This window comes from Megalopta genalis, unplaced genomic scaffold (assembly GCF_051020955.1).
Source record: "Megalopta genalis isolate 19385.01 unplaced genomic scaffold, iyMegGena1_principal scaffold0101, whole genome shotgun sequence".
NCBI lineage: Eukaryota > Metazoa > Arthropoda > Insecta > Hymenoptera > Halictidae > Megalopta > Megalopta genalis.
Window position 1 is genome coordinate 156,896 of NW_027476170.1, and position 23,703 is coordinate 180,598.

Here is a 23,703-nt window from a genome sequence, read left to right on the forward strand (position 1 = left end):
GACTTACACCGGTAAATGTTGACATTCACCATGCACTAATGGTGAATGTTGAACATGTTGGAGATTTATATTTTCTTCTCCGTAATTCAGTCGCTATAAAACGCCACAAGGGTGACGTAACTTTTTCGCCTCTCTTTCTGAAAGGAATGACCAAGGATTTAAAATACACGGTACATTCTACATGAGAAAAGAAAATAATAGTAATAAAAAAATTACTTACTTATGTGATTCAAATCTTATTTATTGCAACAACTTAAACTATTATGACACTTTGAATTGCACAAGAGTCCCTTGCTTTTAAAACTGCATTTATTTGTGGAACACTTCCTTTTGCAATGACAGCGTCTATAGCCTTGTCCCCCGCTTCTCGAATTAGCTACAGCTGCTTCTCTCAGCGACATTTCTTGAAAAGAAATCTCATCTATGAAAAGTAACTTTTCTTTACAAATTACGAACTGATTACGTGTGTATTACGTGTGCTTGAGGGTACCATTTTTATTTGCCAGTTTATAGAAGTCGAAGTCTTCAATTCCAACAACAACCGCTAACACATTTTGGTTATCTGTACGACCACGGTCGACATCAGGGACTTGTATTCGTGCAGTATCACCAATTTGAGCAGAAGGAAATTGTTTTTGTGAGGCTCGTAACATTTAACATTTTTGTTGCTTGCAGTAGAAGATTTTCTTTCGCGGCCGCTCTTTTTGTAGAAATCAACTCGTGTTGTTCAGTCAGAATTTGATGTGATGACGTTGTAGGTTGTAGGTCCTCTTCAATATTTTTCTTTGGAATATGGTTTTCGGTATGACCACCACTCAAATTTTTTTTATAAGCATTAACAGTTTCTTCAAGCTGTTCTTCGGTTTCAGAAGTATTGGCAGTTTCTTCGAGTTGTTCTTCAGTTTCAATATTTGCGATTTGTTCGCCAGGCAAAAAAGACGATGCTATGCCTCTTTTTGCTTTAACGCCAAAAAATATTGAAAGAACGTGATGCGCTACTTCTTCAGTTTTTTTAGTTTTCAAAGGTCGTAGCTGGACAAACTTAGTTAAATGATCTTGATACACCATTATGAACTTATATTCGCCATTTCTGTTTGAGTGCAGATCTATCAGATCAACTTGACATCTTGAGTTTAATTCAGAACTAACCATTGGCTTCACAACAATACCTTTCTTAGGTGCACTGTGTTTCATTTGACACTGTTTACATAAATTTAAATACAACATTACAACTTCATATGTAATATTTTTGTATTTAACTTACAACTCTTTAAGCATACGTGTTCTTCCTCCGTGGCCTATTCTGGTGTGAGTTTCATATAGTATACTGTACAATTCTTCATTGGTAACATAATACTGTATGTTCGTTTCCCCTGGTTCTAATGGTACAATTAACTTCTCTCCATCATTAATTTTTAAAACATCAAAACGTTTTAATCGTCTGTAACCCAAAGGTGTGTTGCATTTAATTTTAGCAGAAACCACTTCAGAATGTATTTTAGAATACTTTTCTTGAGAAAAATAAAAACAATCGTCTTCTCGTTTACCCGCAATTAATGCATTTAACTTTTCAAGAAAAAGATCACGATTTACTGCAGTATCCATTTAGTATAAATTAGGGTATCGGAAAAAAAATTAAGAAAACGTTGCTCGCGTTATCAAAGCTTGCATAAGACTGACAAAGCTGATTGACTCCGAGCAGAACAAAGGATTTGGCAGGAGAGAGCCAGTCACTTGTTTTTTGACTCTTCTGTTTTGGACCTCCACCAGAGCATATCTGTGATTGTCGACACACACCGGAGAGGGTCCGAATGTACAACAATGTAATGAAATATTCGATCTTTCACCGACGTATTTGGTATCTGTTGACATTCACCGGTGAAAGTCGACATTCTCTAATTTCGGTCATTCACGGTAACGTATACATATAAATAAGTTTAAAAGCAAGAAAAAGATAACCACTATAAAATTAAACATCACGTTCTGAATTGACCTCTTAAAAAGTATAATGCGTCTAATGTAGAATCAGAAAATCTGCCTCTTTTTTTGTAAGAAAACCTGTCGCCATAGAAAAATTTCTTTCATTTTGTGTGGTTGTTGGATGTCCTTTTTTTCAGTGGACTTGAGGGGGTTGGGTATACTAAATGTCCCGTATACGAAAAAGTGACTCCCACTGACAACCAATCTCGTATTCCTCAATTATATATACAACCGAGGGATACGCGTCCACTTGTGCTTACTTAACGAACTTATAACTTAACCAAGACACGACGTGGCCGCACTGTTCTGATCGAACTGACCGAACTGTCCCGCGACATCCGATTTTTGCCGCTTATATCCCTCCGGCGGAAACATCGTCTGTCTTCTCTTCCTTTGTCATCAAGGTGACGGTGAAACGAGCGGCCAGGTAGCCCTGTAGCGGTAGGCGGCCAGTAATTATTTTCCAGCAACATCTGCTGTACCCGTGAGGTTGTTAAAAAAGTCAATAAAATCATTTTTGACTTGCAACGGCCAGGGACAGTTTATTACTTAGTCCTTGGCCTCTGCAAGCGAATCCTCTAACGGTTATTATTGTCGCCGGCCGTTTACCGCTATAAAATCGAAAGCTTTTCTAGGCGGGCGCGTAGTTGCAGCACAATGGCTGCTACAAACTTATAAATTTGCAATTCCTTGGTTAGAGTCCGTAATTTATTTTCTTCTCATGCTAAGCTCTTGACACTAAATTTTTGAAGACTGTCTGCAATTTCTATTGACACATATGACTTCTATCGAAATTCATCCACCTGAGTTATTGCGAACCAAACTCACGTGTAACAACGAGATCGCTGAGTATTCAAAGTCAATTTTCTCGCCAACGAAGCCCTAAATGAAAAATTTTATTCCTTATTTTCGATTTATTTTTTCACGTACAATCTCCTCCATCTCTGGTATACCACCAGTGGTGGGACAAATTGTGTAATTTTTGTTTTAATTATTTGAATTTAATAATTATATTAACGCACAAACGTCACCTGAAAACGAGATCATATATTTGTATGGTTGTACTCGAATTAGAAAAATTAATTCCTAAAATGAAATCATTCTTATTAAGACCTAAATTCTGTTTGTATGATAAACACTTTTGATCATTAACAATCACATATCTGTGAATAAATACAGTAATATATATATATATATATATATATATATATATATATATATATATATAATACTTGTATTGAACGTATTGTAATTATTAGACTGTGGATTATATGCATTTATGGCAAAGATGAATAAGAATATGAGAAATTTAAGGATAATGTCACATTATGCTCAACTTATTACAATTATAAGAAGAAGAAGTACATTTTTTTTAGATTGCATATGCAACCGCTATATAATAATAAGTTTGCTCGAAAACGATTTGGATAAAAATACATTAGGTTGAATTTATTAGTTCATATCTCTCTCCTGTATTCTGGAATGTCCAGGTTCTAGAGCTGACAAGAAGGCATTCGGGGCAAATGTATACGCATTGTTTATAGTCGCCTTCTCGTCAGCTCTGAGTACATGCTATCAATAGTGGCTTGAGTACGATCTATGTATAATTAAGGGCATGCTATAACGAAAGCAACCTGCACAATTGCCAATTCTTCTTACTAGCAAAAATCAGGTTTAAACGTGAATGTAGAGTGTGATCAGAATCTGAATCAGAATCGTATTTTATGTGAAATATCATGTAATGATATAATGAAATGTGTAAATTTGCAAATACGTAGTATTCAGGGAAACTCATAAAGTGCAGAAAAAAGTTGAATTTGTTTCCAAAGGAACTGGTTTGTAATTCTCAGAAATTTCAAATATGTTGCAATTATATCTTTTGAATCAGTTAACACAGTTGAGATTTACGAAACGATTGAAGATGTATTGTCGAGAGACAAGCTCATTGTATTGACAAGGTGTTGCAAATCTCATAGTTGGGTCGGGTTGTTGCTTGATAAATTCCTAACATTCGGAATTGGCAACGGAATCGCCAACATATAATTTTATAACAAATGTGGAGTTGCATTCTTAAATGGAACATTTAAAATGAAAACACTCCATTTTCGATTACTGTGCAACACAAGTCAACTAAAAGTCATTCGAAGTGCCTTAACAATACTATGGCACCCTGGTTTTAATGGAACTGCACCTTCGCAGTTACTTTCAAGTATTGTGATGGACATGACACTCTTACATTGATCTGAATCGATTGGATCAAGATGAACATTGAGTGACCCAGTTTCCACGTGAACATTCACTTCAGTGTACAGCAGATATTTACAACTCTCCATTTCATCTGTTTGAAACTTTGTACGGCGTTACTGTGGAAGTAACTAACAACAAAATTGGAGACTATATTGATCTGACATCTGCAGATCAAATATTCCAGCAAGGGTTTGTGTGTTTGTCACTGGATCTTTCGACGTGAAGTTTGCTGAATTCGATCAACAGTCCAGCACACTTACTTCTCGGAGTGCTTACACGGAGACGTATGAAGATTGTGCATTGGAGATATCAAAAGTCACTGAGAAGCATACTATATAACTTTGACATGCGAAGATATGGCATAGATATCTGCGATTTTTATTTACTTGTCATTATTTTCTACTGCCTCTAATTTATTAAAAATTTGCAACCATATTTGGATAACAAACACTGCAGCTTTCGAGAATCGGTTGTTATTGATACTTATTTCTGCACTCAGATTATGTTTATGCTAGAAACATTGCTGTAATGAGTATGTTGTTGAGTAAGTTTACTGACTGATTCTGATTCTGATACGATAAAATCAAATACTCTAGATTTACAGAAATCCCTGTTTAAATGATCGATTTGAAGCATTCACCCCATGAAATCTAGAATACAGGGGAAAAATTGCAGTGTTAGTGAAAAAGAATGTACGTCGGATGATTTCGACCAAACTCGGAACATTCATAATATCGTAAAGTTAATGTAATTAATTAATTTCATTTTAATCATAGTAGCGCTATTGCTTTAAGCAGATCTGTGTTTTATACTGGATAGGATGATTCATCGTAGTTATTCTTCTGAAATGGAATTACGTTTGTGCGTTACAGACTTGAGAACGGAATCCATGGTATTTTAAACCTGCCACTTGGTACTACCACTGATTGTGAGTTATTGCATTCGTTTTGGATAGAGTAAAAAAAATATTTGGTCTGGAAATAAATTTTTCATGCATTACTTACTGGCGGTTTTTGTGAACGTTTTCATAAATGTTTTAGTAACAGAAAATGTAAGTGTTTATTGTTTATAATTTTCTAGAGGCAATGATAACGTTTGCTCATTGGAAATGATTTTTTGCAAAGTTTTCGATCTTAACATTCGAATTGCAAAAAATTCTTCTCGCAAACATTATTTTTACAATGAAGTGAAGTCATTTGCATTATATATTATATTATTAGATTTCAAGCAAACATTTCGAATAATTGAAAATATAGATTCAGTTTTACAACGGAGAGGAGCCTGGAGTAAATCGATACATTTTTCACTTTTTGATTTATACAATCTTTATCTGAGCTGATTACGTAATACAAGAAATGCTAAAATATACCTTATAATCCTTCCGTTTTATATTTTTTAAAGGACGATTTCAGACACTAGAAACAACATAAATCATAAAATGTTTTCTACGTGATTGAGAAATGTATCAATGTACCCAACTGCGTGACAAGTTGAAATCGCTTTGGTGGCAGGTTAATACTCATTTAATATGCCGTGGTCTAATTTATGATAATAGTTTTTATTACTCAAAATACATCATTCAAATATGTTTTTTATAAAGTAATAATGATTTAATTATACATCTGCGTAAATGAAATTATTTTATTTGAAATTAACTGACGTAGTGAAGAATACAGAATTTTATCGCTTTCTAAAATGATTCAAGACAATGATGCCCCATTTTCTGATTTTGGTTCATTTTTGATTTGTAAAAAATTATTATTTCTTTGCTTAATTAACTTGTTATTTATGTTTCTTTTTCGCTTATGCAATTATTACCTATAAAGAAAATTTAAGAAATATCTTTCGGAGAACTCAGAAACTTATGTGCATGCTGAATATTTTTCTAACAATAACGTTTATTAGTACTGTTGAATGTCAACAAATAGGTTGAATACAAAAATCATTCGAGCAAATAGATTGTTATTTACTACTTGATACGATTTAATCCTGGAGGCGTGTGATAATGTATTTTGTGTTTTTTATTCGTTATTGTTTTTATCGAGTTGAATCATGTCAGTTATGGCAAACATCTCATAAAGAGAGAACATATTTTACACCTTCATTAATTAAATAAAACTTCTATTTCAAAGCTTAGATAGTGAAAAATAGTAAAAGTTATTCCTATAACTAAATATAATTCAGGATGTTAGTGGCCTAGTTAACGCTTTTAATTTTTTGAAAATATATAATATTGAGAATAATTTAAAACAATATAATGAACGTTAAATATAAAATTAAAAATAATGGAGAACGCGGGCAACATATTTAATAAATAAAATCTTAACGTAGGGGTGAAAATATGATAAAACAACGTTTGAATTGTGGCATTGTAAAAAGCCGCAAATATAAAGTAATTGTGAGTTTTTGGTTCTACGGTATATGTATATAACAGAACTAGTAAGACAAAGTTTAACGATAAGTCATGGAAGGGAATAATGGTAGGTTATGAAACAAACGGATATAAAGTGCGGGGTGTGGAAAGAAAAGTATGTTATTGTTAGAGATAGGATAATTGATGAAATAAATTTCTTAAGTCAAGGCCTGTAGTGAAAGCTGAGGAGATTGGAGGTTATAAATCTTGAAACAAAGTTGAAATTTCTGATGTAATGTCAAATTCATTAATAGAATTTGAAAAATCTGCTAATGGTAAATCAGATAGCTTGAATTTGGAATATCTTGATAAAGTCAAAATCAGTAGGTGAATTTAGTAGTCTGATGATAATTAAACAAGCAAATTAGAATGCACAAATAGTGAAAACTATCTAATTAGTGAAATAGAAAAAACTTCGGAAGCTAGTCTTTGTCTCAAAACAGTATAGATATGGAACATAAAGATAATATTAAAAGAATCTTATCAGAATCTAAAAGGAGTGTCAGATTAAAAAGAAACCTCAAATTTCGTGTACTAAAGAGAATATACCAATAGATTGTTTAATGTGTACAAAATTATTAGTGTGTGATATTCCTATATCATATCGGGAAATTAGTAATAGAAATGATAGTGATAAATGCGAACAAACAATTTGATATGAAATTGATTCTGTCTTGATTAATACGACATGGACATTAGTGTCAAATCCTAAAGATAAAAATATTGTAGATTATAAATTAGTATTTACAAAGTGATGAATTTGGAAATTCATGCAAATATAAAGCTCGTCTGGTTACAAAAGGCTTTACTCAAAAATATTTAATAGATTACTAGTTATTAGAAACTTTCACCCCGATTGCAAGAATCTTGAGTTTTAGATTTATAATTCTCCACTTAATTCATTTGGTAACAAGCGCGGGTTGAATTGTGGCTGGTGCACAATCACGCTCGTATATTGAAGATGACCATCAAGAGATGGCCGGCAAGAGCCGTTGTTTCTATACTTAGTTTACTGTATGTGTGATGACCATACTGGTCTATACACGAAGAGCACGTTTGCCTTCGGTGTGAGAATTGATTCTGATTCTAAATTTCTTGGCCCACCTCCCACATTGACTCCAACCCCTACCCCTTTGGAGGTTTTCCGCAAGATGGGGATGTCCACTGGCCAATCCTAAATTTGTTAATAGTACCGCCCATTTGTTCGTTAAGACAGACCGGGCCTTGTAATTTTCCCACCCTGGTGGTCCGGCGTGGAGTGCCACCTGGGGTCCGTCCCGGGGTTCCGCAAGCGCTCTTCACATTTCGAGGAATTTATGGTGCGTCGTTCGGTTCTTGGAGTTTTAAGGAAAAGTTCGAGTGTCGAATTTAGACGCTCTATCTGTTTATGATGCCAGATGTGAACGTTCCCATGAATGCTGAGAAAGGCCCCCTTGTCACGTACGCACCATAAATCGCCTCGAAATCCTAAACATGCCGCCCACCTTGAACATATGATGTTCAACCGATGGAGTGCAAAGACTATCCTGTCGTATTGTGCGATACAAATCACGGATAGAATATCTATTACATAAGCAATATACTAAATAGCTTAGTCTACCACAAGTACAAAGATGATAAGATTTATCGTAATTCTATAGGTGTCCGGTGTATCAAATCAACGCATCAAAATAGAGTGATAAATGAGGAACAATTAACACGGAGTTTCTCGTTCGACTGGCATGATAACACTTATTATACGCTGCACTATATGCTATGAACACTTGAATTATTTTAAGCTTATCATCTAGTGAGTCTATGAACTTATGCAGTTGTCTGCGCTGCTGTCTGTGGTTGATCAAGGTCGTCGTCGACAGGCAGGATGCAAATTTTCGTAACTGGCCTCCTTAAGATGGTGTCAGACAGTTTGATGCTGACCACACGCGTATTTCCATCCTTCCCAGGGTGGAGCTCAATAATCCGTCCTGTGCGCCATCTTAATGGTGGCAAGTTGTCTTCCTTGACCACCACCAGTGTTCCTAGTCTGAATTTGGATGGGTTATCCAGTTGCCACTTATGCCTCTGCTGCAGCTGATGTAAATATTCCCCTTGCCACCTGCTCCAGAAATGCTGCAACATATACTGAAGATGCTGGTATCTGATTAGCCGATTTGGTTGGACATGTCGAACATCAGCATCTGGTGGCGATGTCATTGTACCACCAATAAGGAAGTGATTAGGTGTGAGAGGAGTGAGGTCTGATGGATCGTCATTTAAAGGACATAATGGTCGGGAGTTCATGCATGATTCAACCTGTGTCAGTACTGTATATAATTCTTCAAAGGTTAAATTGGTCTCCCCAACCACTCGTTTCAAATGGTACTTTGCTGATTTCACAGCGCCTTCCCATAATCCACCGAAATGCGGTGCATTGGGCGGGATAAAGTGCCATTGAACATTTCTTTGTTCCTTCGCGATGGAACATGCTCCCCCCCGTTGATCGGTACGATCGACTAACACGATTAACTATGAACTGTCTGTTTTTCCTTGATTCCCGTCGTACTGCGGTGAAGGTCCTGGATCGGGAAGTGGTGCCAGCTTCTTCACGTTTCGTTTGAAGACGCCGTTTGCGGTTCGAACGGTGACTGCTCTGATGATTCCATCAGCTCCTGGATGGACCTGCTGGACTCGTCCCAGGTGCCAGCATAAGGGAGGAGTGTTGTCCTCCTTCAGCACAACGATGGTCCCTTCTCGAATATAGTGTGAACCACTTGTCCATTTGTGGCGAACGTTAAGTTGGTGAATATACTCCTTGTGCCACCTGGTCCAGAAGTCTTGTTTCACCTTCTGGATGTGTTGCCAGGTCGACAATCTATTGTCCGGAGTTGCCCTGAAATCGGTCTCGGCAATGGCCGTTAAAGAGCTGCCAATCAGGAAGTGACCAGGAGTCAAAGGCGATATATCGTTTGGATCGGGAGAGAGGGGAGTGAGCGGACGCGAGTTTAGAATGGCTTCGATTTCGACTACAAAAGTGTTGAATTGTTCAAATGTGAACAATTCTTCACCTACGACTCGTTTGAGGTGATGTTTGAAGGCCTTTACAGCGGCCTCCCACAGTCCCCCGAAATGCGGAGACAGAGCCGGCGTGAAATGCCACGCGATTCCCTTCGTGGTGAGGAAGGTTTGCAATCTTTCGTCCGTTGGGAGAGTCCTGTAAATTTCCCTCAGTTCGTTGTCGGCCCCGACGAAGTTAGTCCCGTTGTCTGAATACATGTTTTGGCAGGCCCCCCTGCGTGCGACGAACCGTTTGAGTGCCGCCATGAAGGCATCCGTTGTCAAGTCGCCTGCTACTTCGAGGTGTACGGCCTTTGTCGCGAAACAGGTAAATACGGCAACGTATAACTTTATGCGGGTGCGATTTCGGTGCCGTCGTTCCTTTATGTAAAAGGGACCGCAATAATCGACACCGGAGTTCTGGAATGGTCGACTCTCGGTGACGCGTGCCGCAGGTAAATTTCCCATCAGGTAGTCGACCGTGGGGGGATTAACCCGAAAGCACCTTACGCATTGCCGTACAATTTTCCTGGTTGCATTCCTTCCATCGATGGGCCAATATGTTTGGCGCACGTCGTGCAAGGTTGCGGTGATGCCTGAGTGAAGACCCTTCGTGTGAGCGTCGCGGATGATTAAATCAGTCATGTGGTGACTCCTTGGCAATAAAATTGGGTGCTTCTGAGCGAATGCTAATGTGGAATTTTGGAGGCGACCCCCCACGCGCAAGATACCCTCGTTGTCGAGGAACGGGTGCAGAGGTCGAAGTTTGCTTCTGGGGTGTAATTCTCCGGATTTTAGGTTTTTTATGTCTTGTGTAAATGTGACTGACTGAACGGACCTGATGATGCGGATGTTGGCTTCTTGTAGCTCTTTGATGGTCAAGGGGCCTGTGTTGCGACGGGCAGGCACCAGACGTAGACAATATGCTACAATTCGCCGTAGTTTTTGGATGCAGGAATACCGGGTAAGCATGTCGTTGGATTGGTTGATTGCGGTGGCGAGGCACGTGATCTTTTTTGTTTCTGGTACGTCGTTTGAGTGGATGTATCTCGAGTTGGGCCATGTGGCCTCTGTTTGAGAGAGCCATTCTGGTCCGCATCGCCAAAGTGCGTTGTTGAGAAATTTCCCAGGCGTGATGCCTCGAGAAAGTAGATCGGCCGGATTATCCCTCGATCTGATGTGGCGCCATGACGAGATGTCGACTTTTCCTTGAATGTCGGCTACGCGATTCGCGACGAAGGTTTTTAGGGTGGACGGTGGTTTGTTTAACCAGTTGAGAACGATCGTCGAATCGGTCCAGAAAACGGTAGCGTGGATGTCTTGTGTGATGGCGTCGCGAACTGTTTCGTAAAGTGACGTTAGGAGGACGGCGCCGCAGAGTTCCAAACGCGCGAGCGTGACGGTCTTTAGGGGTGCGACGCGGGATTTTGCGCAGATTAGGCTGGTCTGGATTTGGCCGCGTGCATTGATAGCCCGTGCGTATAGACAGGCGCCGTAGGCCCGTTCGCTTGCGTCACAAAACCCGTGTATCTCGAGCCTTTCCGCGTTCCTGAGACTTACGTGTCGACCGAATTCGATTTGATTCAGTTCTTGTAATGACCTCTCGTATTCGGTCCATTCGGTATGGATGTTGGCCGGCAGGGATTCGTCCCAGTCAATCTTCAATTGCCAGAGTTGCTGCATGACAATTTTGGCGCGTATTGTCACGGGTCCGAGTAATCCCAATGGATCGAATATTTTGGCGATGGTTGCTAGGATGTGACGTTTGGTCACCTTGTTGGCTGTGGCTGTCTGTACGGAGTAGCGAATGGTGTCGTGCTCCGCGTCCCATGAGATGCCCAACGTCTTCATCGCGGTTGCATTGCCCAGGATCTTTGGATGGATAAGATCCGTGTGCAGTCCCGCGAGAAGTTTGGGTTCGTTGGAGGCCCATTGTCGAATGGTAAGACCTCCCTTTCGCAGTAACCTAGTGATTTGCCGTTGGATGACCTGAGCCTCTTCGATCGTGTCGGCACCGGTCAACAGGTCGTCGACGTACAAATCACGTTTGAGGATTACTGATGCTGTTGGTGTTGCGTCCTGCTCGTCGTCTGCCAGCTGGTGTAAGCATCTTATGGCAAGATATGGTGCTGAGGAGAGTCCGAAAGTGACAGTATTTAGCTCGAATGTAGCTATTTCGCCGTGCCTGTCTCGCCATAAGATGCGTTGGTATGCACGGTCGTCCGGTCGGACAATGAATTGCCGGTACATCTTTTCGATGTCCGCGGTTAGGACGACTGCGTGCATTCGAAACCGAATCAACAAGGTGAATAGGTTGTCCTGTATGGTCGGACCGGTCAATAGAGTGTCGTTCAGCGACAGCCCGCTGGTAGATTTGGCTGCCCCGTCGCAGACCACGCGAACCTTCGTGGTCGTGCTTGAGGGTTTTTCAACTGCGTGGTGTGGTAGGTAGCATCCGGGTGTATCGACGGTGTCTACCTGTGTCATGTGCCCGAGCGCGAGGTATTCGTTGATTACTTGGTGGTATTGTTCTCGTAATTCGTCGTTCCGCGCTAATCTCCGCTCGAGTGCCAAGAAGCGTTTGAGGGCCATCGACCGAGAACCTCCGAGCTGCTCCCTTTTTTCGTTGAAGGGTAACGCGACCATGTATCGTCCGGACGCGTCACGCTTGACGTTGTTGCTGAAATGTGTTTCGCACTCCTGCTCATCGAGTGTTGGATGGTGCCTATGGGGTCCTTCTTCGACCTCCCAGAAATTTTGTAAATCGAACTGTATGGTGGTGGAAAACGTGTTGCGTGTTGTTCGCGGCGTAGAGATCGGGACGCTACCTCCAATGACCCATCCGAATTGAGTTTTTTGGAGGATTAACTCGTCGCTGGGTCGTTTGGAGATATTGTATTGCCCGATGCTGAGACAAGACAGCGCCGGTCCGGTCCCTAGCAACATGTCGATTCGTTCTGGTCGATGGAAATTCGGATCGGCTAATTTGATGTTCGGAGGAATGCCTAGTTTCGCTCGGTCGATTTGCACGTCGGGTAGCGGGCCTGCGATTCTCGGTATCGTCAGGAAAGTCAGTGTCCGTTCGTAGTTCGTAAGTCTCGATCTAATGGTTGTTGTGACCAATTGGTTGGTGATGGTGTTCAATTGGTTTAATGCCTCTATTGTCGCGGTTTGTTGTTTCGTCGGTAATCGTAAATTTTACGCTAGTTCGTCTGTCATAAGATTCGCGTTAGAACATGTATCGATCAATGTTCGGCATGGAACCGGTTGTCGATCGCGATCTAACACGTAAACTGTGGCGGTTGTCAATAAACCGTTCGTCTGTCCGTCCGAAATGAGGGTTTTGAGTCGTTCTGTTCGCATGTCCATGGTCGTATTGTTTTGTCATTCGTCCTTGTGAGACGCGTTCCCGGATGCCGCGTCGAGGTGCAATTTGGTGTTGTGCTTGCCATTGCACACGCGACACCGTCCCGCCTTGCACTCTTCGGGTGCGTGGCCTGGCCACAAGCAATTTTGGCACAATTTGTGCGTTTGTGCGGTCGCGATTCTTTCTTGTGCCGTCATGGAGCGAAATTTCGGACACGCGAACGCCGCGTGGTTATCGAGATTGCAGATTTTGCACGCTCGTGTCGAGGTTGCGACAAATGTCTGTCGTCGAGGTGTCTGTGGGGAGGTCGGAAGACGTCGTCGAGGTGTCTGTGGAGAGGTCGGAGGACTCCATCGCGTCTTGTTGGGCCGCCGATATGTGTTCGCGGCAATGGGCTCTCGCTCTTGATTGGTCCTAGCCCTTGCAGTCCCGATTGATTCGGCCGTTTTGCAGCTATGAGACGCGTTTCGGAGATGTTTGAATACCGCGTCGACATCCGGCATGCGAGTGTCGGTGAGTGTGGTCTCCCACGTTTTACGAATCTCGGGATTCATTTTTGAAATTGCGACGTTGGTGATGAGATCGTTCGCAATGTTTTCCCACGACCGTCCGAGAGCTTGTAATGATCGGATATGTGACTGCATATGATTGACAAGATCGCGGATTGAATCGGCCGAATCGTCTGGCATCGCGGGCGTATCTATCAGTAGCGACGTGTGCCTAAGTACGAGAGCGCGCGTATTGTCGTAATCTTCGACCAATTGGTGCCACGCGGCCTTGTAGTTGTCTTCACTGATCGTAAGTGACTCGATCGCGGATGCTGCCTTTCCGGTTAGTGATAGTCGCAAATAACTTAGTTTCTGGATGTCCGTGAGACCTGGATGTGCATGAATTATGTTCTTGAACGCATCCTTAAATGTAGTCCACCTTTCAAGACTACCGTCGAATTTGGGCAGATCTATCTTAGGTAGATGGATTCCGAATGTTGTCCCGGACATGGTAGGTGTGGGAGAACTGATGGTGCCTCGAGTGGTGGAGACCGATTGTAAGTCGGCCTTACCTAATTTATCTAACAATACTTCCGCATTCGCGATGACCGTGTCGTATGTTTCTGTCGTCGACTCGCGTTCGGCTTCGATTTCGTCGGAGTCCTCGTATTCGTGGAGTTTGTTTTGTATATCGTTGAAGCTGTCGAATTGGATCCGCAACCGTTCAACCCGATTCCGGAGTTTGGCGCGTTCAACGTCGGAGTCGCGAAAGTCGGTCACAAATTTCGACAGGTTGGTCATTTGCGATTTGAAGACGCGGCGCTTCATTTTGAGGTCTCGGATAATTTGTTGAATATTGTCGTCGGTTGCCATTTTAATGCGCGTCGCGGACGGGACTCAGTGGGAGTAGATAATAAGAAAGGATTTGACTGACAGTTCAGTAACAGGCCTACCTTGACTGCGTTCCGGTTGCTGCGTGTTGTCTTCGGCTGAGCGTGGTCTGACTGGACTGCGGCTCAGGGTGGCTGTTGCTTGGCTGGACCGCCCGTTGATGTGGTGTGCGGTCTTTCTTGGGTTGTTATCGAGTACGCGCACTGTTGTCACCACACAGATCACTAGAATCCGGCTCGAAGGACCATGAATTGACTCGGAGACATAAGAAACGCGCGGGCGGTGAAATGAACCCTTCCGGGGTTGTAAGGCCCGGATTGCACGGTGGACGCGTATGTTCCTAAGTCGCCGATTGATTGCCCGCCAAATTAATTTTGGGCTATCGGATTCAATGTTCGAATAGTAGTTGCGCGTACTGTTGCGTGGTTTGAAGACTGAGGGCTTGTGACTTGAGAATGATTGCTCGCGGGATGACTGCTCGCGTGTACCGGTAAAATTGCAATAGACCGTTTTTCGGGTTTGCTCGGCTATTTATGGGTGGTTCCTCGTCGGAACTTGTCCTGGAGGGGGTAGGAATGCTAGTCGCTGGGTCGTGGAATCTCTGCGACCCTGGTTCATCCCCTGGAGATTCCGTCAGGTCAACTCAGGTAGCGGGCCCCGTCGCGCGCTCGACGTCGGCTGACCCTTCGGAAATTCCGGGTTTATGAGACCTTATGGCAGTCAAGGAAACGGCTTATTTACGATGAGTAAAAGGAAAAAAAAAACGTCTGCCTTGTGATTTTGTGCCATGTCCGGATGGCATCCGGACAATCTGGCCGCCAAATGGTTGTGAAAGTGTCCTTGACTGCAGCCTAACTATGGTCACGTCCGTGTCGTAAACCCGGTCGCAAAGACTCCACGTGTTTGTTCCTTCGCGATGGAACACTTATAATATACTTGATATCCTCGCCCCGATAATTAATTTTACCGCTAAAATTTTTAAATGGTATTCCATGGACGAAGTTTGTTACGTACCATACACCTTTGCGATCTTGCATTGTTAAATCATTATAATTGTAATCTAGCTTAAACTCAAATAACTCACTCTCACCAGAATGAACATTAACAATGGCAAGTTCTTTACAAATAAATTTTTTTTCAATACTAAACCCATCCATGTCTATAATAAAATCGACCGCGAACATCTTTAAAGATATACACGCACTTCTCTTGAAAAAACTTGGTCGTCACAATGTACACGCAGTATGGTAGCCGTTTAACGCACGTCGTGTTTCGGCAACCTATTTATTAGCATGCATACATGCACTTCTCTCACATCGTTATAATACATCTCTCTCCAAAAACGATAAAGCAGAAAAAATACATCTCTCTCTCTCTATCCGCATCGTTAAAGAAAAACCGGATAAGGAGACTTCCAAAATCACTAATCATGGAAAGGATGTGGCAACAAACCGTTGCAAGGCAAAAAATACATCTCTCTCCGTCCATATCGTCCATAAGAGAAAAACTGATGCAAAAGAGAACAACCGCTGCAATGCATCCATCTCTCTCGCTCTCTACAATATTCCACCGAGATAAAAAACCATACTTTAAGAAATCTCAACGAGACCAAAATCATGGGTAAAGCATCCGCGAGTCTCTCCGGATACAAAACCACAAAACTTCTATAAATGCGTCGCGCGAGAAAAATCATGCGTCGTCTTATGCAAGAGAGAGAACAACCGCTGCATCCTCCCCCTCTCTCTCTCGCACTCTACAATATTCCACCGAGATAAAAAAACCATACTTTAAGAAATCTCAACGAGACCAAAATCACGGGTAAAGCATCCGCGAGTCTCTCCGGATACAAAACCACAAAACTTCTATAAATGCGTCGCGCGAGAAGAATCATGCGTCGTCTTATGCAAGAGAGAGAACTACCGCTACATCCTCCCCCTCTCTCTCTCTCTCGCACTCTACAATATTCCAGATAAAAAAACCATACTTTAAGAGAAACCAAAATCCCCCGATATCGCTTCGCAAGATAAGCAACTTCCGGGTAAGGCGTCCGAGAACCTCTCCGGATGCAAAACCGCAAAACTCCTTATCGGTGACTTGCCCTCTCCACACGACGCGTGCCGCTCACGATGATGCTTCCTTCCCTTTACCCCCCCCCCCCGGCTCAGCCTTCCCCTCGCCCTTGATTGCAGAACGCAACATATATACCTACTATAGTGATAAATGCGAACAAACAATTTGATATGAAATTGATTCTGTCTTGATTAATACGACATGGACATTAGTGTCAAATCCTAAAGATAAAAATATTGTAGATTGTAAATTAGTATTTACAAAGTGATGAATTTGGAAATTCATGCAAATATAAAGCTCGTCTGGTTACAAAAGGCTTTACTCAAAAATATTTAATAGATTACTAGTTATTAGAAACTTTCACCCCGATTGCAAGAATCTTGAGTTTTAGATTTATAATTCTCCACTTAATTCATTTGGTAACAAGCGCGGGTTGAATTGTGGCTGGTGCACAATCACGCTCGTATATTGAAGATGACCATCAAGAGATGGCCGGCAAGAGCCGTTGTTTCTATACTTAGTTTACTGTATGTGTGATGACCATACTGGTCTATACACGAAGAGCACGTTTGCCTTCGGTGTGAGAATTGATTCTGATTCTAAATTTCTTGGCCCACCTCCCACATTGACTCCAACCCCTACCCCTTTGGAGGTTTTCCGCAAGATGGGGATGTCCACTGGCCAATCCTAAATTTGTTAATAGTACCGCCCATTTGTTCGTTAAGACAGACCGGGCCTTGTAATTTTCCCACCCTGGTGGTCCGGCGTGGAGTGCCACCTGGGGTCCGTCCCGGGGTTCCGCAAGCGCTCTTCACATTTCGAGGAATTTATGGTGCGTCGTTCGGTTCTTGGAGTTTTAAGGAAAAGTTCGAGTGTCGAATTTAGACGCTCTATCTGTTTATGATGCCAGATGTGAACGTTCCCATGAATGCTGAGAAAGGCCCCCTTGTCACGTACGCACCATAAATCGCCTCGAAATCCTAAACATGCCGCCCACCTTGAACATATGATGTTCAACCGATGGAGTGCAAAGACTATCCTGTCGTATTGTGCGATACAAATCACGGATAGAATATCTATTACATAAGCAATATACTAAATAGCTTAGTCTACCACAAGTACAAAGATGATAAGATTTATCGTAATTCTATAGGTGTCCGGTGTATCAAATCAACGCATCAAAATAGAGTGATAAATGAGGAACAATTAACACGGAGTTTCTCGTTCGACTGGCATGATAACACTTATTATACGCTGCACTATATGCTATGAACACTTGAATTATTTTAAGCTTATCATCTAGTGAGTCTATGAACTTATGCAGTTGTCTGCGCTGCTGTCTGTGGTTGATCAAGGTCGTCGTCGACAGGCAGGATGCAAATTTTCGTAACTGGCCTCCTTAAGATGGTGTCAGACAGTTTGATGCTGACCACACGCGTATTTCCATCCTTCCCAGGGTGGAGCTCAATAATCCGTCCTGTGCGCCATCTTAATGGTGGCAAGTTGTCTTCCTTGACCACCACCAGTGTTCCTAGTCTGAATTTGGATGGGTTATCCAGTTGCCACTTATGCCTCTGCTGCAGCTGATGTAAATATTCCCCTTGCCACCTGCTCCAGAAATGCTGCAACATATACTGAAGATGCTGGTATCTGATTAGCCGATTTGGTTGGACATGTCGAACATCAGCATCTGGTGGCGATGTCATTGTACCACCAATAAGGAAGTGATTAGGTGTGAGAGGAGTGAGGTCTGATGGATCGTCATTTAAAGGACATAATGGTCGGGAGTTCATGCATGATTCAACCTGTGTCAGTACTGTATATAATTCTTCAAAGGTTAAATTGGTCTCCCCAACCACTCGTTTCAAATGGTACTTTGCTGATTTCACAGCGCCTTCCCATAATCCACCGAAATGCGGTGCATTGGGCGGGATAAAGTGCCATTGAACATTTCTTGTGCTGCAGAACTCAGTCATTTGAGACTTATGATTGTCGCTGGACAATAGCGCGCCTAAACTGATTAGCTCGTTTCGGGCTCCAACGAAATTTGTGCCATTGTCTGAATAAATGTGTGCGCACATTCCTCGACGCGCAAAGAAACGACGCAGACAGTTTAAAAATGCTTGTGTAGTTAAATCAGTTGCCAGCTCGATGTGGACTGCCTTAGTTGCGAAGCATACGAAAATGCATATGTATGCCTTATGTATTACACGGCATCGCGATTTTTCTTTAATTGGAAACGGACCCGCGTAATCAACTCCGCAGGTCTCAAATGCACGAGATGGGATTATCCTGGACGCAGGTAAGTCTCCCATCGTATAACTGGCAAGTCTGGGTTTAACACGGAAGCATTGTACACATTGCCTCAATATTCCTTTCACGGTAGTTCTAAGAGAGAGAGAGAGTGGCCAATATCTTCGACGAATTGCTGACATCACTAGTTGACACCCCGCATGAAGTAATTGAATATGTTCATGTTTAATAATCAAACGGGTGAGTTGATGTTTCGCAGGTAGTATGATGGGGTATTTTTCGTCGTAGTTTAATTGTGCATTGGCCAAGCGTCCTCCTAGCCTAATGACACCATTTGAATCTAAAAATGGATTGAACGACCGTAATTTGCTTGTTCTTGATATGATTTTTGAAGATTCTAACAGTCTTAACTCCTTTGAAAATGCATTCCTTTGAGCCAATTTAACTAGAACTATTATTGCTTTATCTAAGTCCCGTACCGTTAAATGCTTACTACAGGCATTGTTGGTGGTTTCGTTTGTGATACTAGAATTTGACCCCTTTTTTTTCTTAACGCTATATATGAATTTCAGGCAATAGGCAGTCACCCGGATTAACCGATTGTATGACGAGTATCTGTCGAATAAATCCCAGTCACTGTTGACAGTTCCTGCTAATGCACATGGATTCTTGTGTTCCAGAGTGTCTTCACTTGCCTGGTTCACAATCAGATTTTCTGGTTTGGGCCAACAGTTACTATCTTTAGATAACCAAGTAGGTCCATACCACCACAACCTTGTAGATTTCAATGTTGCTGGTTGTATGCCCCGAGAAATGATATCTGCAGGGTTTTCTTCTGTGTTAATGTGAGACCAGGCATTAGTGGTTAGATGCTGAATTTCGGATACTCTGTTTGCAATGTAGGTTTTCCATCTGTCTGACGGCGCTTTAACCCATGCAAGAACAATGGTTGAATCGCACCAATAAAATTCCCTTAACGCTAGTTCTAATGCCGTTTTGACCTTATTGGCGAGTTGTGCCAGTAACACGGCCCCACATAATTCGAGTCTGGGCATCGTGATTTTTTTTAATGGGGCGACCCGACTCTTAGCACACAAGAGACGAACGATGTACTGACCTCTCTCGTTTATGGACCTCAGGTAGATACATGCGCCGTAGGCCCGTTCAGAGGCATCACAGAAGCCGTGAAGCTCAAGTCCCTTTTTTGACCCAATCGCGAGTCTCGGAATGCTAATCTCATTGAGTGATGCTAATTGATGGTGAAATAGTTCCCATTCCGAATGCAAGTCTTGAGGTAGCGACTCATCCCACGAAGTTCCAAGCTGCCATAATTTTTGCAATATCATCTTCGCCCTAATTGTTGCTGGACCTACTAGCCCCAATGGATCAAAGATTTTCGAGATTTCTGATAATATCGTGCGCTTCGTTATGCGTTGTTCGGAAGAAATGGTAACTGAATAATTTAGAGTATCTTCTTGTACCATCCACAAGAGACCTAAAGTTTTTGGATCCTTGTCGAATTGAATTCTTACGTTCTTCGGACATGCGTCCTGTGTAGTTAGAATGCGTGAGTCGTTAGATGCCCATTTTCGTAACTGAAAACCAGCAGTATTCAGAATATGTGTAATCTGTTGACGTAATGAATTTGTCTCCTCGATTGTATCCGTACCCGTTAGTAAATCATCTACATAAAAATCTTTCTTAATGACATGACTTGCCAGCGGAAAATTAGAAGCGTGGTCGTCGCCTAGCTGAGTAAGTGATCTCGTTGCTAGGAAAGGTGCAGAAGCAGTTCCATATGTGACTGTGTTGAGTTGAAAAACCTGAATTGGAAGCTTGTCATCAGTTCGCCACAAGATCCTTTGAAATCGTCGTTCATCTGGGGCAATATGTATTTGCCTATACATTTTCTCAATGTCTGCTGACATCACGTATTTATGCTTCCGAAATCTTAACGTGATTGCCAACAGATCATCCTGCACCGTCGGCCCTATCCTTTGGACGTCGTTCAGTGAGATTCCGGTGGTCGTTTTTGCCGATCCATCGAAAACAACACGGAGTTTTGTGGTGTTGCTTGTTTGCTTAATAACCGCGTGGTGTGGAAGATAAAATCCACGGTCTTGCTTGTTGTCGTCTATGAGTTGCGTCATGTGCCCTAACTCCTCATACTCCCTCATAAAGGCCATGTATTCCCCCTTAAAACCTGGATCCTTCTTAAATTTGCGTTCCATGGCATATAAACGTTTTTCTGCCGTGAGTTTTGACTCTCCGAGACCGCTAATTTCTGATTTAAAAGGAATCCTCACCATGAACCGTCCGCTTGCATCGCGAGTAGTTGTTTCCCGAAAATACTGTTCGCACTCGTTGTTTATCGTTTTGTACGGACAGTCATTGGTTTCCTCTATGGCCCAAAACCTTTGTAACTGATTTTGTAAGTCTTCATTCGTAACGAGATGGCATGCAAGTTTTTGTTGCTTGTTATAGGGACATGAACACATTCCTCCCGCGACTACCCAGCCTAGCTGTGTCTTTTGCATTATCGGATAGTTGGACCCAACGTTTACTTGCCCTACGCACATCAATTTCCAAAATAATCCTCCGTCGATTAGGATATCAATTTTCCTAGTTTTATAAAACTGTGGATCTGCAAGCTTTACGTTTTTCGGTACCGGAACTGCATTGGATTCCATCGATACATTTGGAAGATTTTCAGTAATTTGTGGAATGATCAAACATCGAAGCGGTGTTTTGAATGAAGTGACACACGAATGCAAATTTGTCTGGGTCCAACTATTCACAACACTTAGCTTGCGCGCTAAGCCTGAAAATGTGCCGCTAAATGATTCACGCTGCAATCGTAGTTTAGCCGACAATTCCTCTGTCATAAAATTGGACTGTGACCCTGGATCTAATAGGGCCCTACACCTGTGTTTCCTACCCTGACGGTCTTCTACGTAAACTATTGCGGTTGGTAATAAAACGTGTACTCCGTCCGAATGGAAGTGGGTACTGGTTAGGGATACGCTTGAGGCAGGTTCAGGTGCCATTGCTTTGTTTACCTGAGAGCCGAGTGCCGAAGCGGCAGCCTCAATGTGCAGAGTTGTGTGGTGTCTTTTGAAACACTTCTTGCATTGTCCAGATGAACAGTCCTTAATGCTGTGTCCCGATCGCAAACAGTTAAAGCACAAATTTAATTGTTTGACCTTATCATTACGTGCCCTTTGTGACAACTTCTGGAAATGACTGCAGACGTAGAGAGGATGTTCCTCGCTGCACAAAGGGCATTCTTTTACCGCTCTGATTACATAAGATGCTACGGTTGGTGGGTGCTCGCGCTTATACCTTCCAGCCGTTTTAATTACAGTATTTGATGGTGGGTGTAACCTTACTGGTTTATCAATTTCCATCCTTTCGAGATATTTGCAGTGGTTTTCCAAAAATTCTGACATTTGGTTCCACGTTGGCTTATCCGAATATTTCATCACATGCTTCTCCCATTCGCGCTTCGTAGATGCATCAAGTCTTGTTGAAAAGAGATGTATAAGAATAGAACTGCATGCAAATACTTGTTCATTCAGTGATTCTAGTGCTAGTAAGTGGTTCGTGAAATCATCTAATAAATGTCTCAAGTTCGTGTGTGAAAGTTTCGTCACGGGGGATATGTCAAACAGTGCCTTAACGTGATGCTGTATTAGTGCACTGGTGTCGTTATAACGATTTGTTAATGCCGTCCACGCTAGTACATAATTGCTGTCGGAGATGCCCAGAGATTGCACAGTTCGCGCCGCGTCATCCTTCAAAGCTGAATTTAGGTAATGGAATCTTTGAACATTCGTCAGACTCTCATTGTTATGTATGAGCGATTCAAAAGTGTCACGGAAACGAATCCAATCATTATACGCGTCATCAAATGATGGTAAATGTATCATCGGGAGTTTGATATGGACTTGTGGATCTGCTGACCCGTGCGACGTCGATGCGTGACTCGATACAGGTGTGCTCGCGTGGTCGCGTTGTCCTTTTTCGATGCGTTCTTTAGCAGACGATATTAATTTAAAGAACATAGATTCAAAGGATTCGCGCTCTTGTGTGTGCGTGGATTCAGAAATAGACCCGTGTGCTTCTAATTCAATTTTAGATTGTATTGACTCGAATCTGTCGTATAATAGTGCAAATTTGTCTATTCGCTCTTGAAGCTCTCGCGTGGGAGAAGTACTACCCAATGATTCAAAATACGTTTTGAAACGAGTGATTCCCGATTTGACATAACCACGTTCCATAATCAATTGTTTTAATTTTTCTTCCATATTGACAGACATTCACAGCTTGAGTCAGCACAAAATAATTAAGAAAGATGGAGCTTACGGGATATGAGAGTACTCAAAGGATTGGTGAGTTGCTCCTCTGTCTGGGACGGCAGGTTGGGCACGATGATCCAGCTGGAGAGTTGCTTTCCTGTGTCCGACGGCAGGCTTGGCACAGTGATCTAACTGTCGTATGTTGGACAATGTGTTGTCCTCGTAGGAGTTCCAAAGTCTGCGTCACAGCTTTAGCTTCTCGGATGTTGACACGTTCGTGAGGAAGACTGGTAGTGTAGGTTCACGTTGAATTCACACGTTGCAAGTGATATATGTCAAATCACAAGCACGATTATACACTCCGAATACTAGTGGACGTTTTCACAGTATGCGGCTCGAAGGACCAATGTTAACAAGCGCGGGTTGAATTGTGGCTGGTGCACAATCACGCTCGTATATTGAAGATGACCATCAAGAGATGGCCGGCAAGAGCCGTTGTTTCTATACTTAGTTTACTGTATGTGTGATGACCATACTGGTCTATACACGAAGAGCACGTTTGCCTTCGGTGTGAGAATTGATTCTGATTCTAAATTTCTTGGCCCACCTCCCACATTGACTCCAACCCCTACCCCTTTGGAGGTTTTCCGCAAGATGGGGATG

At 42.2% G+C, this 23,703-nt stretch overlaps 3 protein-coding genes across 3 annotated transcripts; all 3 read right to left on the reverse strand.

Annotated features, from left to right (window-relative positions):
* Positions 1-8,443: 8,443 nt before the first annotated feature.
* Positions 8,444-8,920, reverse strand: LOC143262245 (uncharacterized). The gene has a single exon (XM_076528155.1). It carries the CDS (start codon positions 8,918-8,920, stop codon positions 8,444-8,446), a length of 477 nt encoding a protein of 158 aa, XP_076384270.1.
* A 225-nt stretch (positions 8,921-9,145) lies between these two features.
* Positions 9,146-12,619, reverse strand: LOC143262246 (uncharacterized). Its single transcript, XM_076528156.1, has one exon. The coding sequence runs from the start codon at positions 12,617-12,619 to the stop codon at positions 9,146-9,148; it is 3,474 nt and encodes a 1,157-aa protein (XP_076384271.1).
* Positions 12,620-17,805: 5,186 nt separating this feature from the next.
* Positions 17,806-23,574, reverse strand: LOC117228290 (uncharacterized). Its single transcript, XM_076528158.1, has 4 exons — positions 23,557-23,574; positions 23,108-23,228; positions 18,981-22,544; positions 17,806-18,548 (listed from the first exon to the last, which is right to left on the reverse strand). The coding sequence occupies exons 1-4, from the start codon at positions 23,572-23,574 to the stop codon at positions 17,806-17,808; spliced, it is 4,446 nt and encodes a 1,481-aa protein (XP_076384273.1).
* Between the last annotated feature and the right edge of the window lie 129 nt (positions 23,575-23,703).

Excerpts from the sequence above, each read along its gene's own strand:
- LOC143262245 (XM_076528155.1), bottom strand. The coding sequence starts at position 8,920 with ATGAACTCCCGACCATTATGTCCTTTAAATGACGATCCATCAGACCTC.
- LOC143262246 (XM_076528156.1), bottom strand. The coding sequence starts at position 12,619 with ATGTTGCTAGGGACCGGACCGGCGCTGTCTTGTCTCAGCATCGGGCAA.
- LOC117228290 (XM_076528158.1), bottom strand. Across the intron at positions 22,545-23,107 it reads TTTGAGTACTCTCATATCCC|CTTTGAAGGATGACGCGGCG; the intron begins GTAAGCTCCATC and ends ACCTAAATTCAG. Across the intron at positions 18,549-18,980 it reads TGCGAAACATCAACTCACCC|ACAATGGCACAAATTTCGTT; the intron begins GTTTGATTATTA and ends ACATTTATTCAG.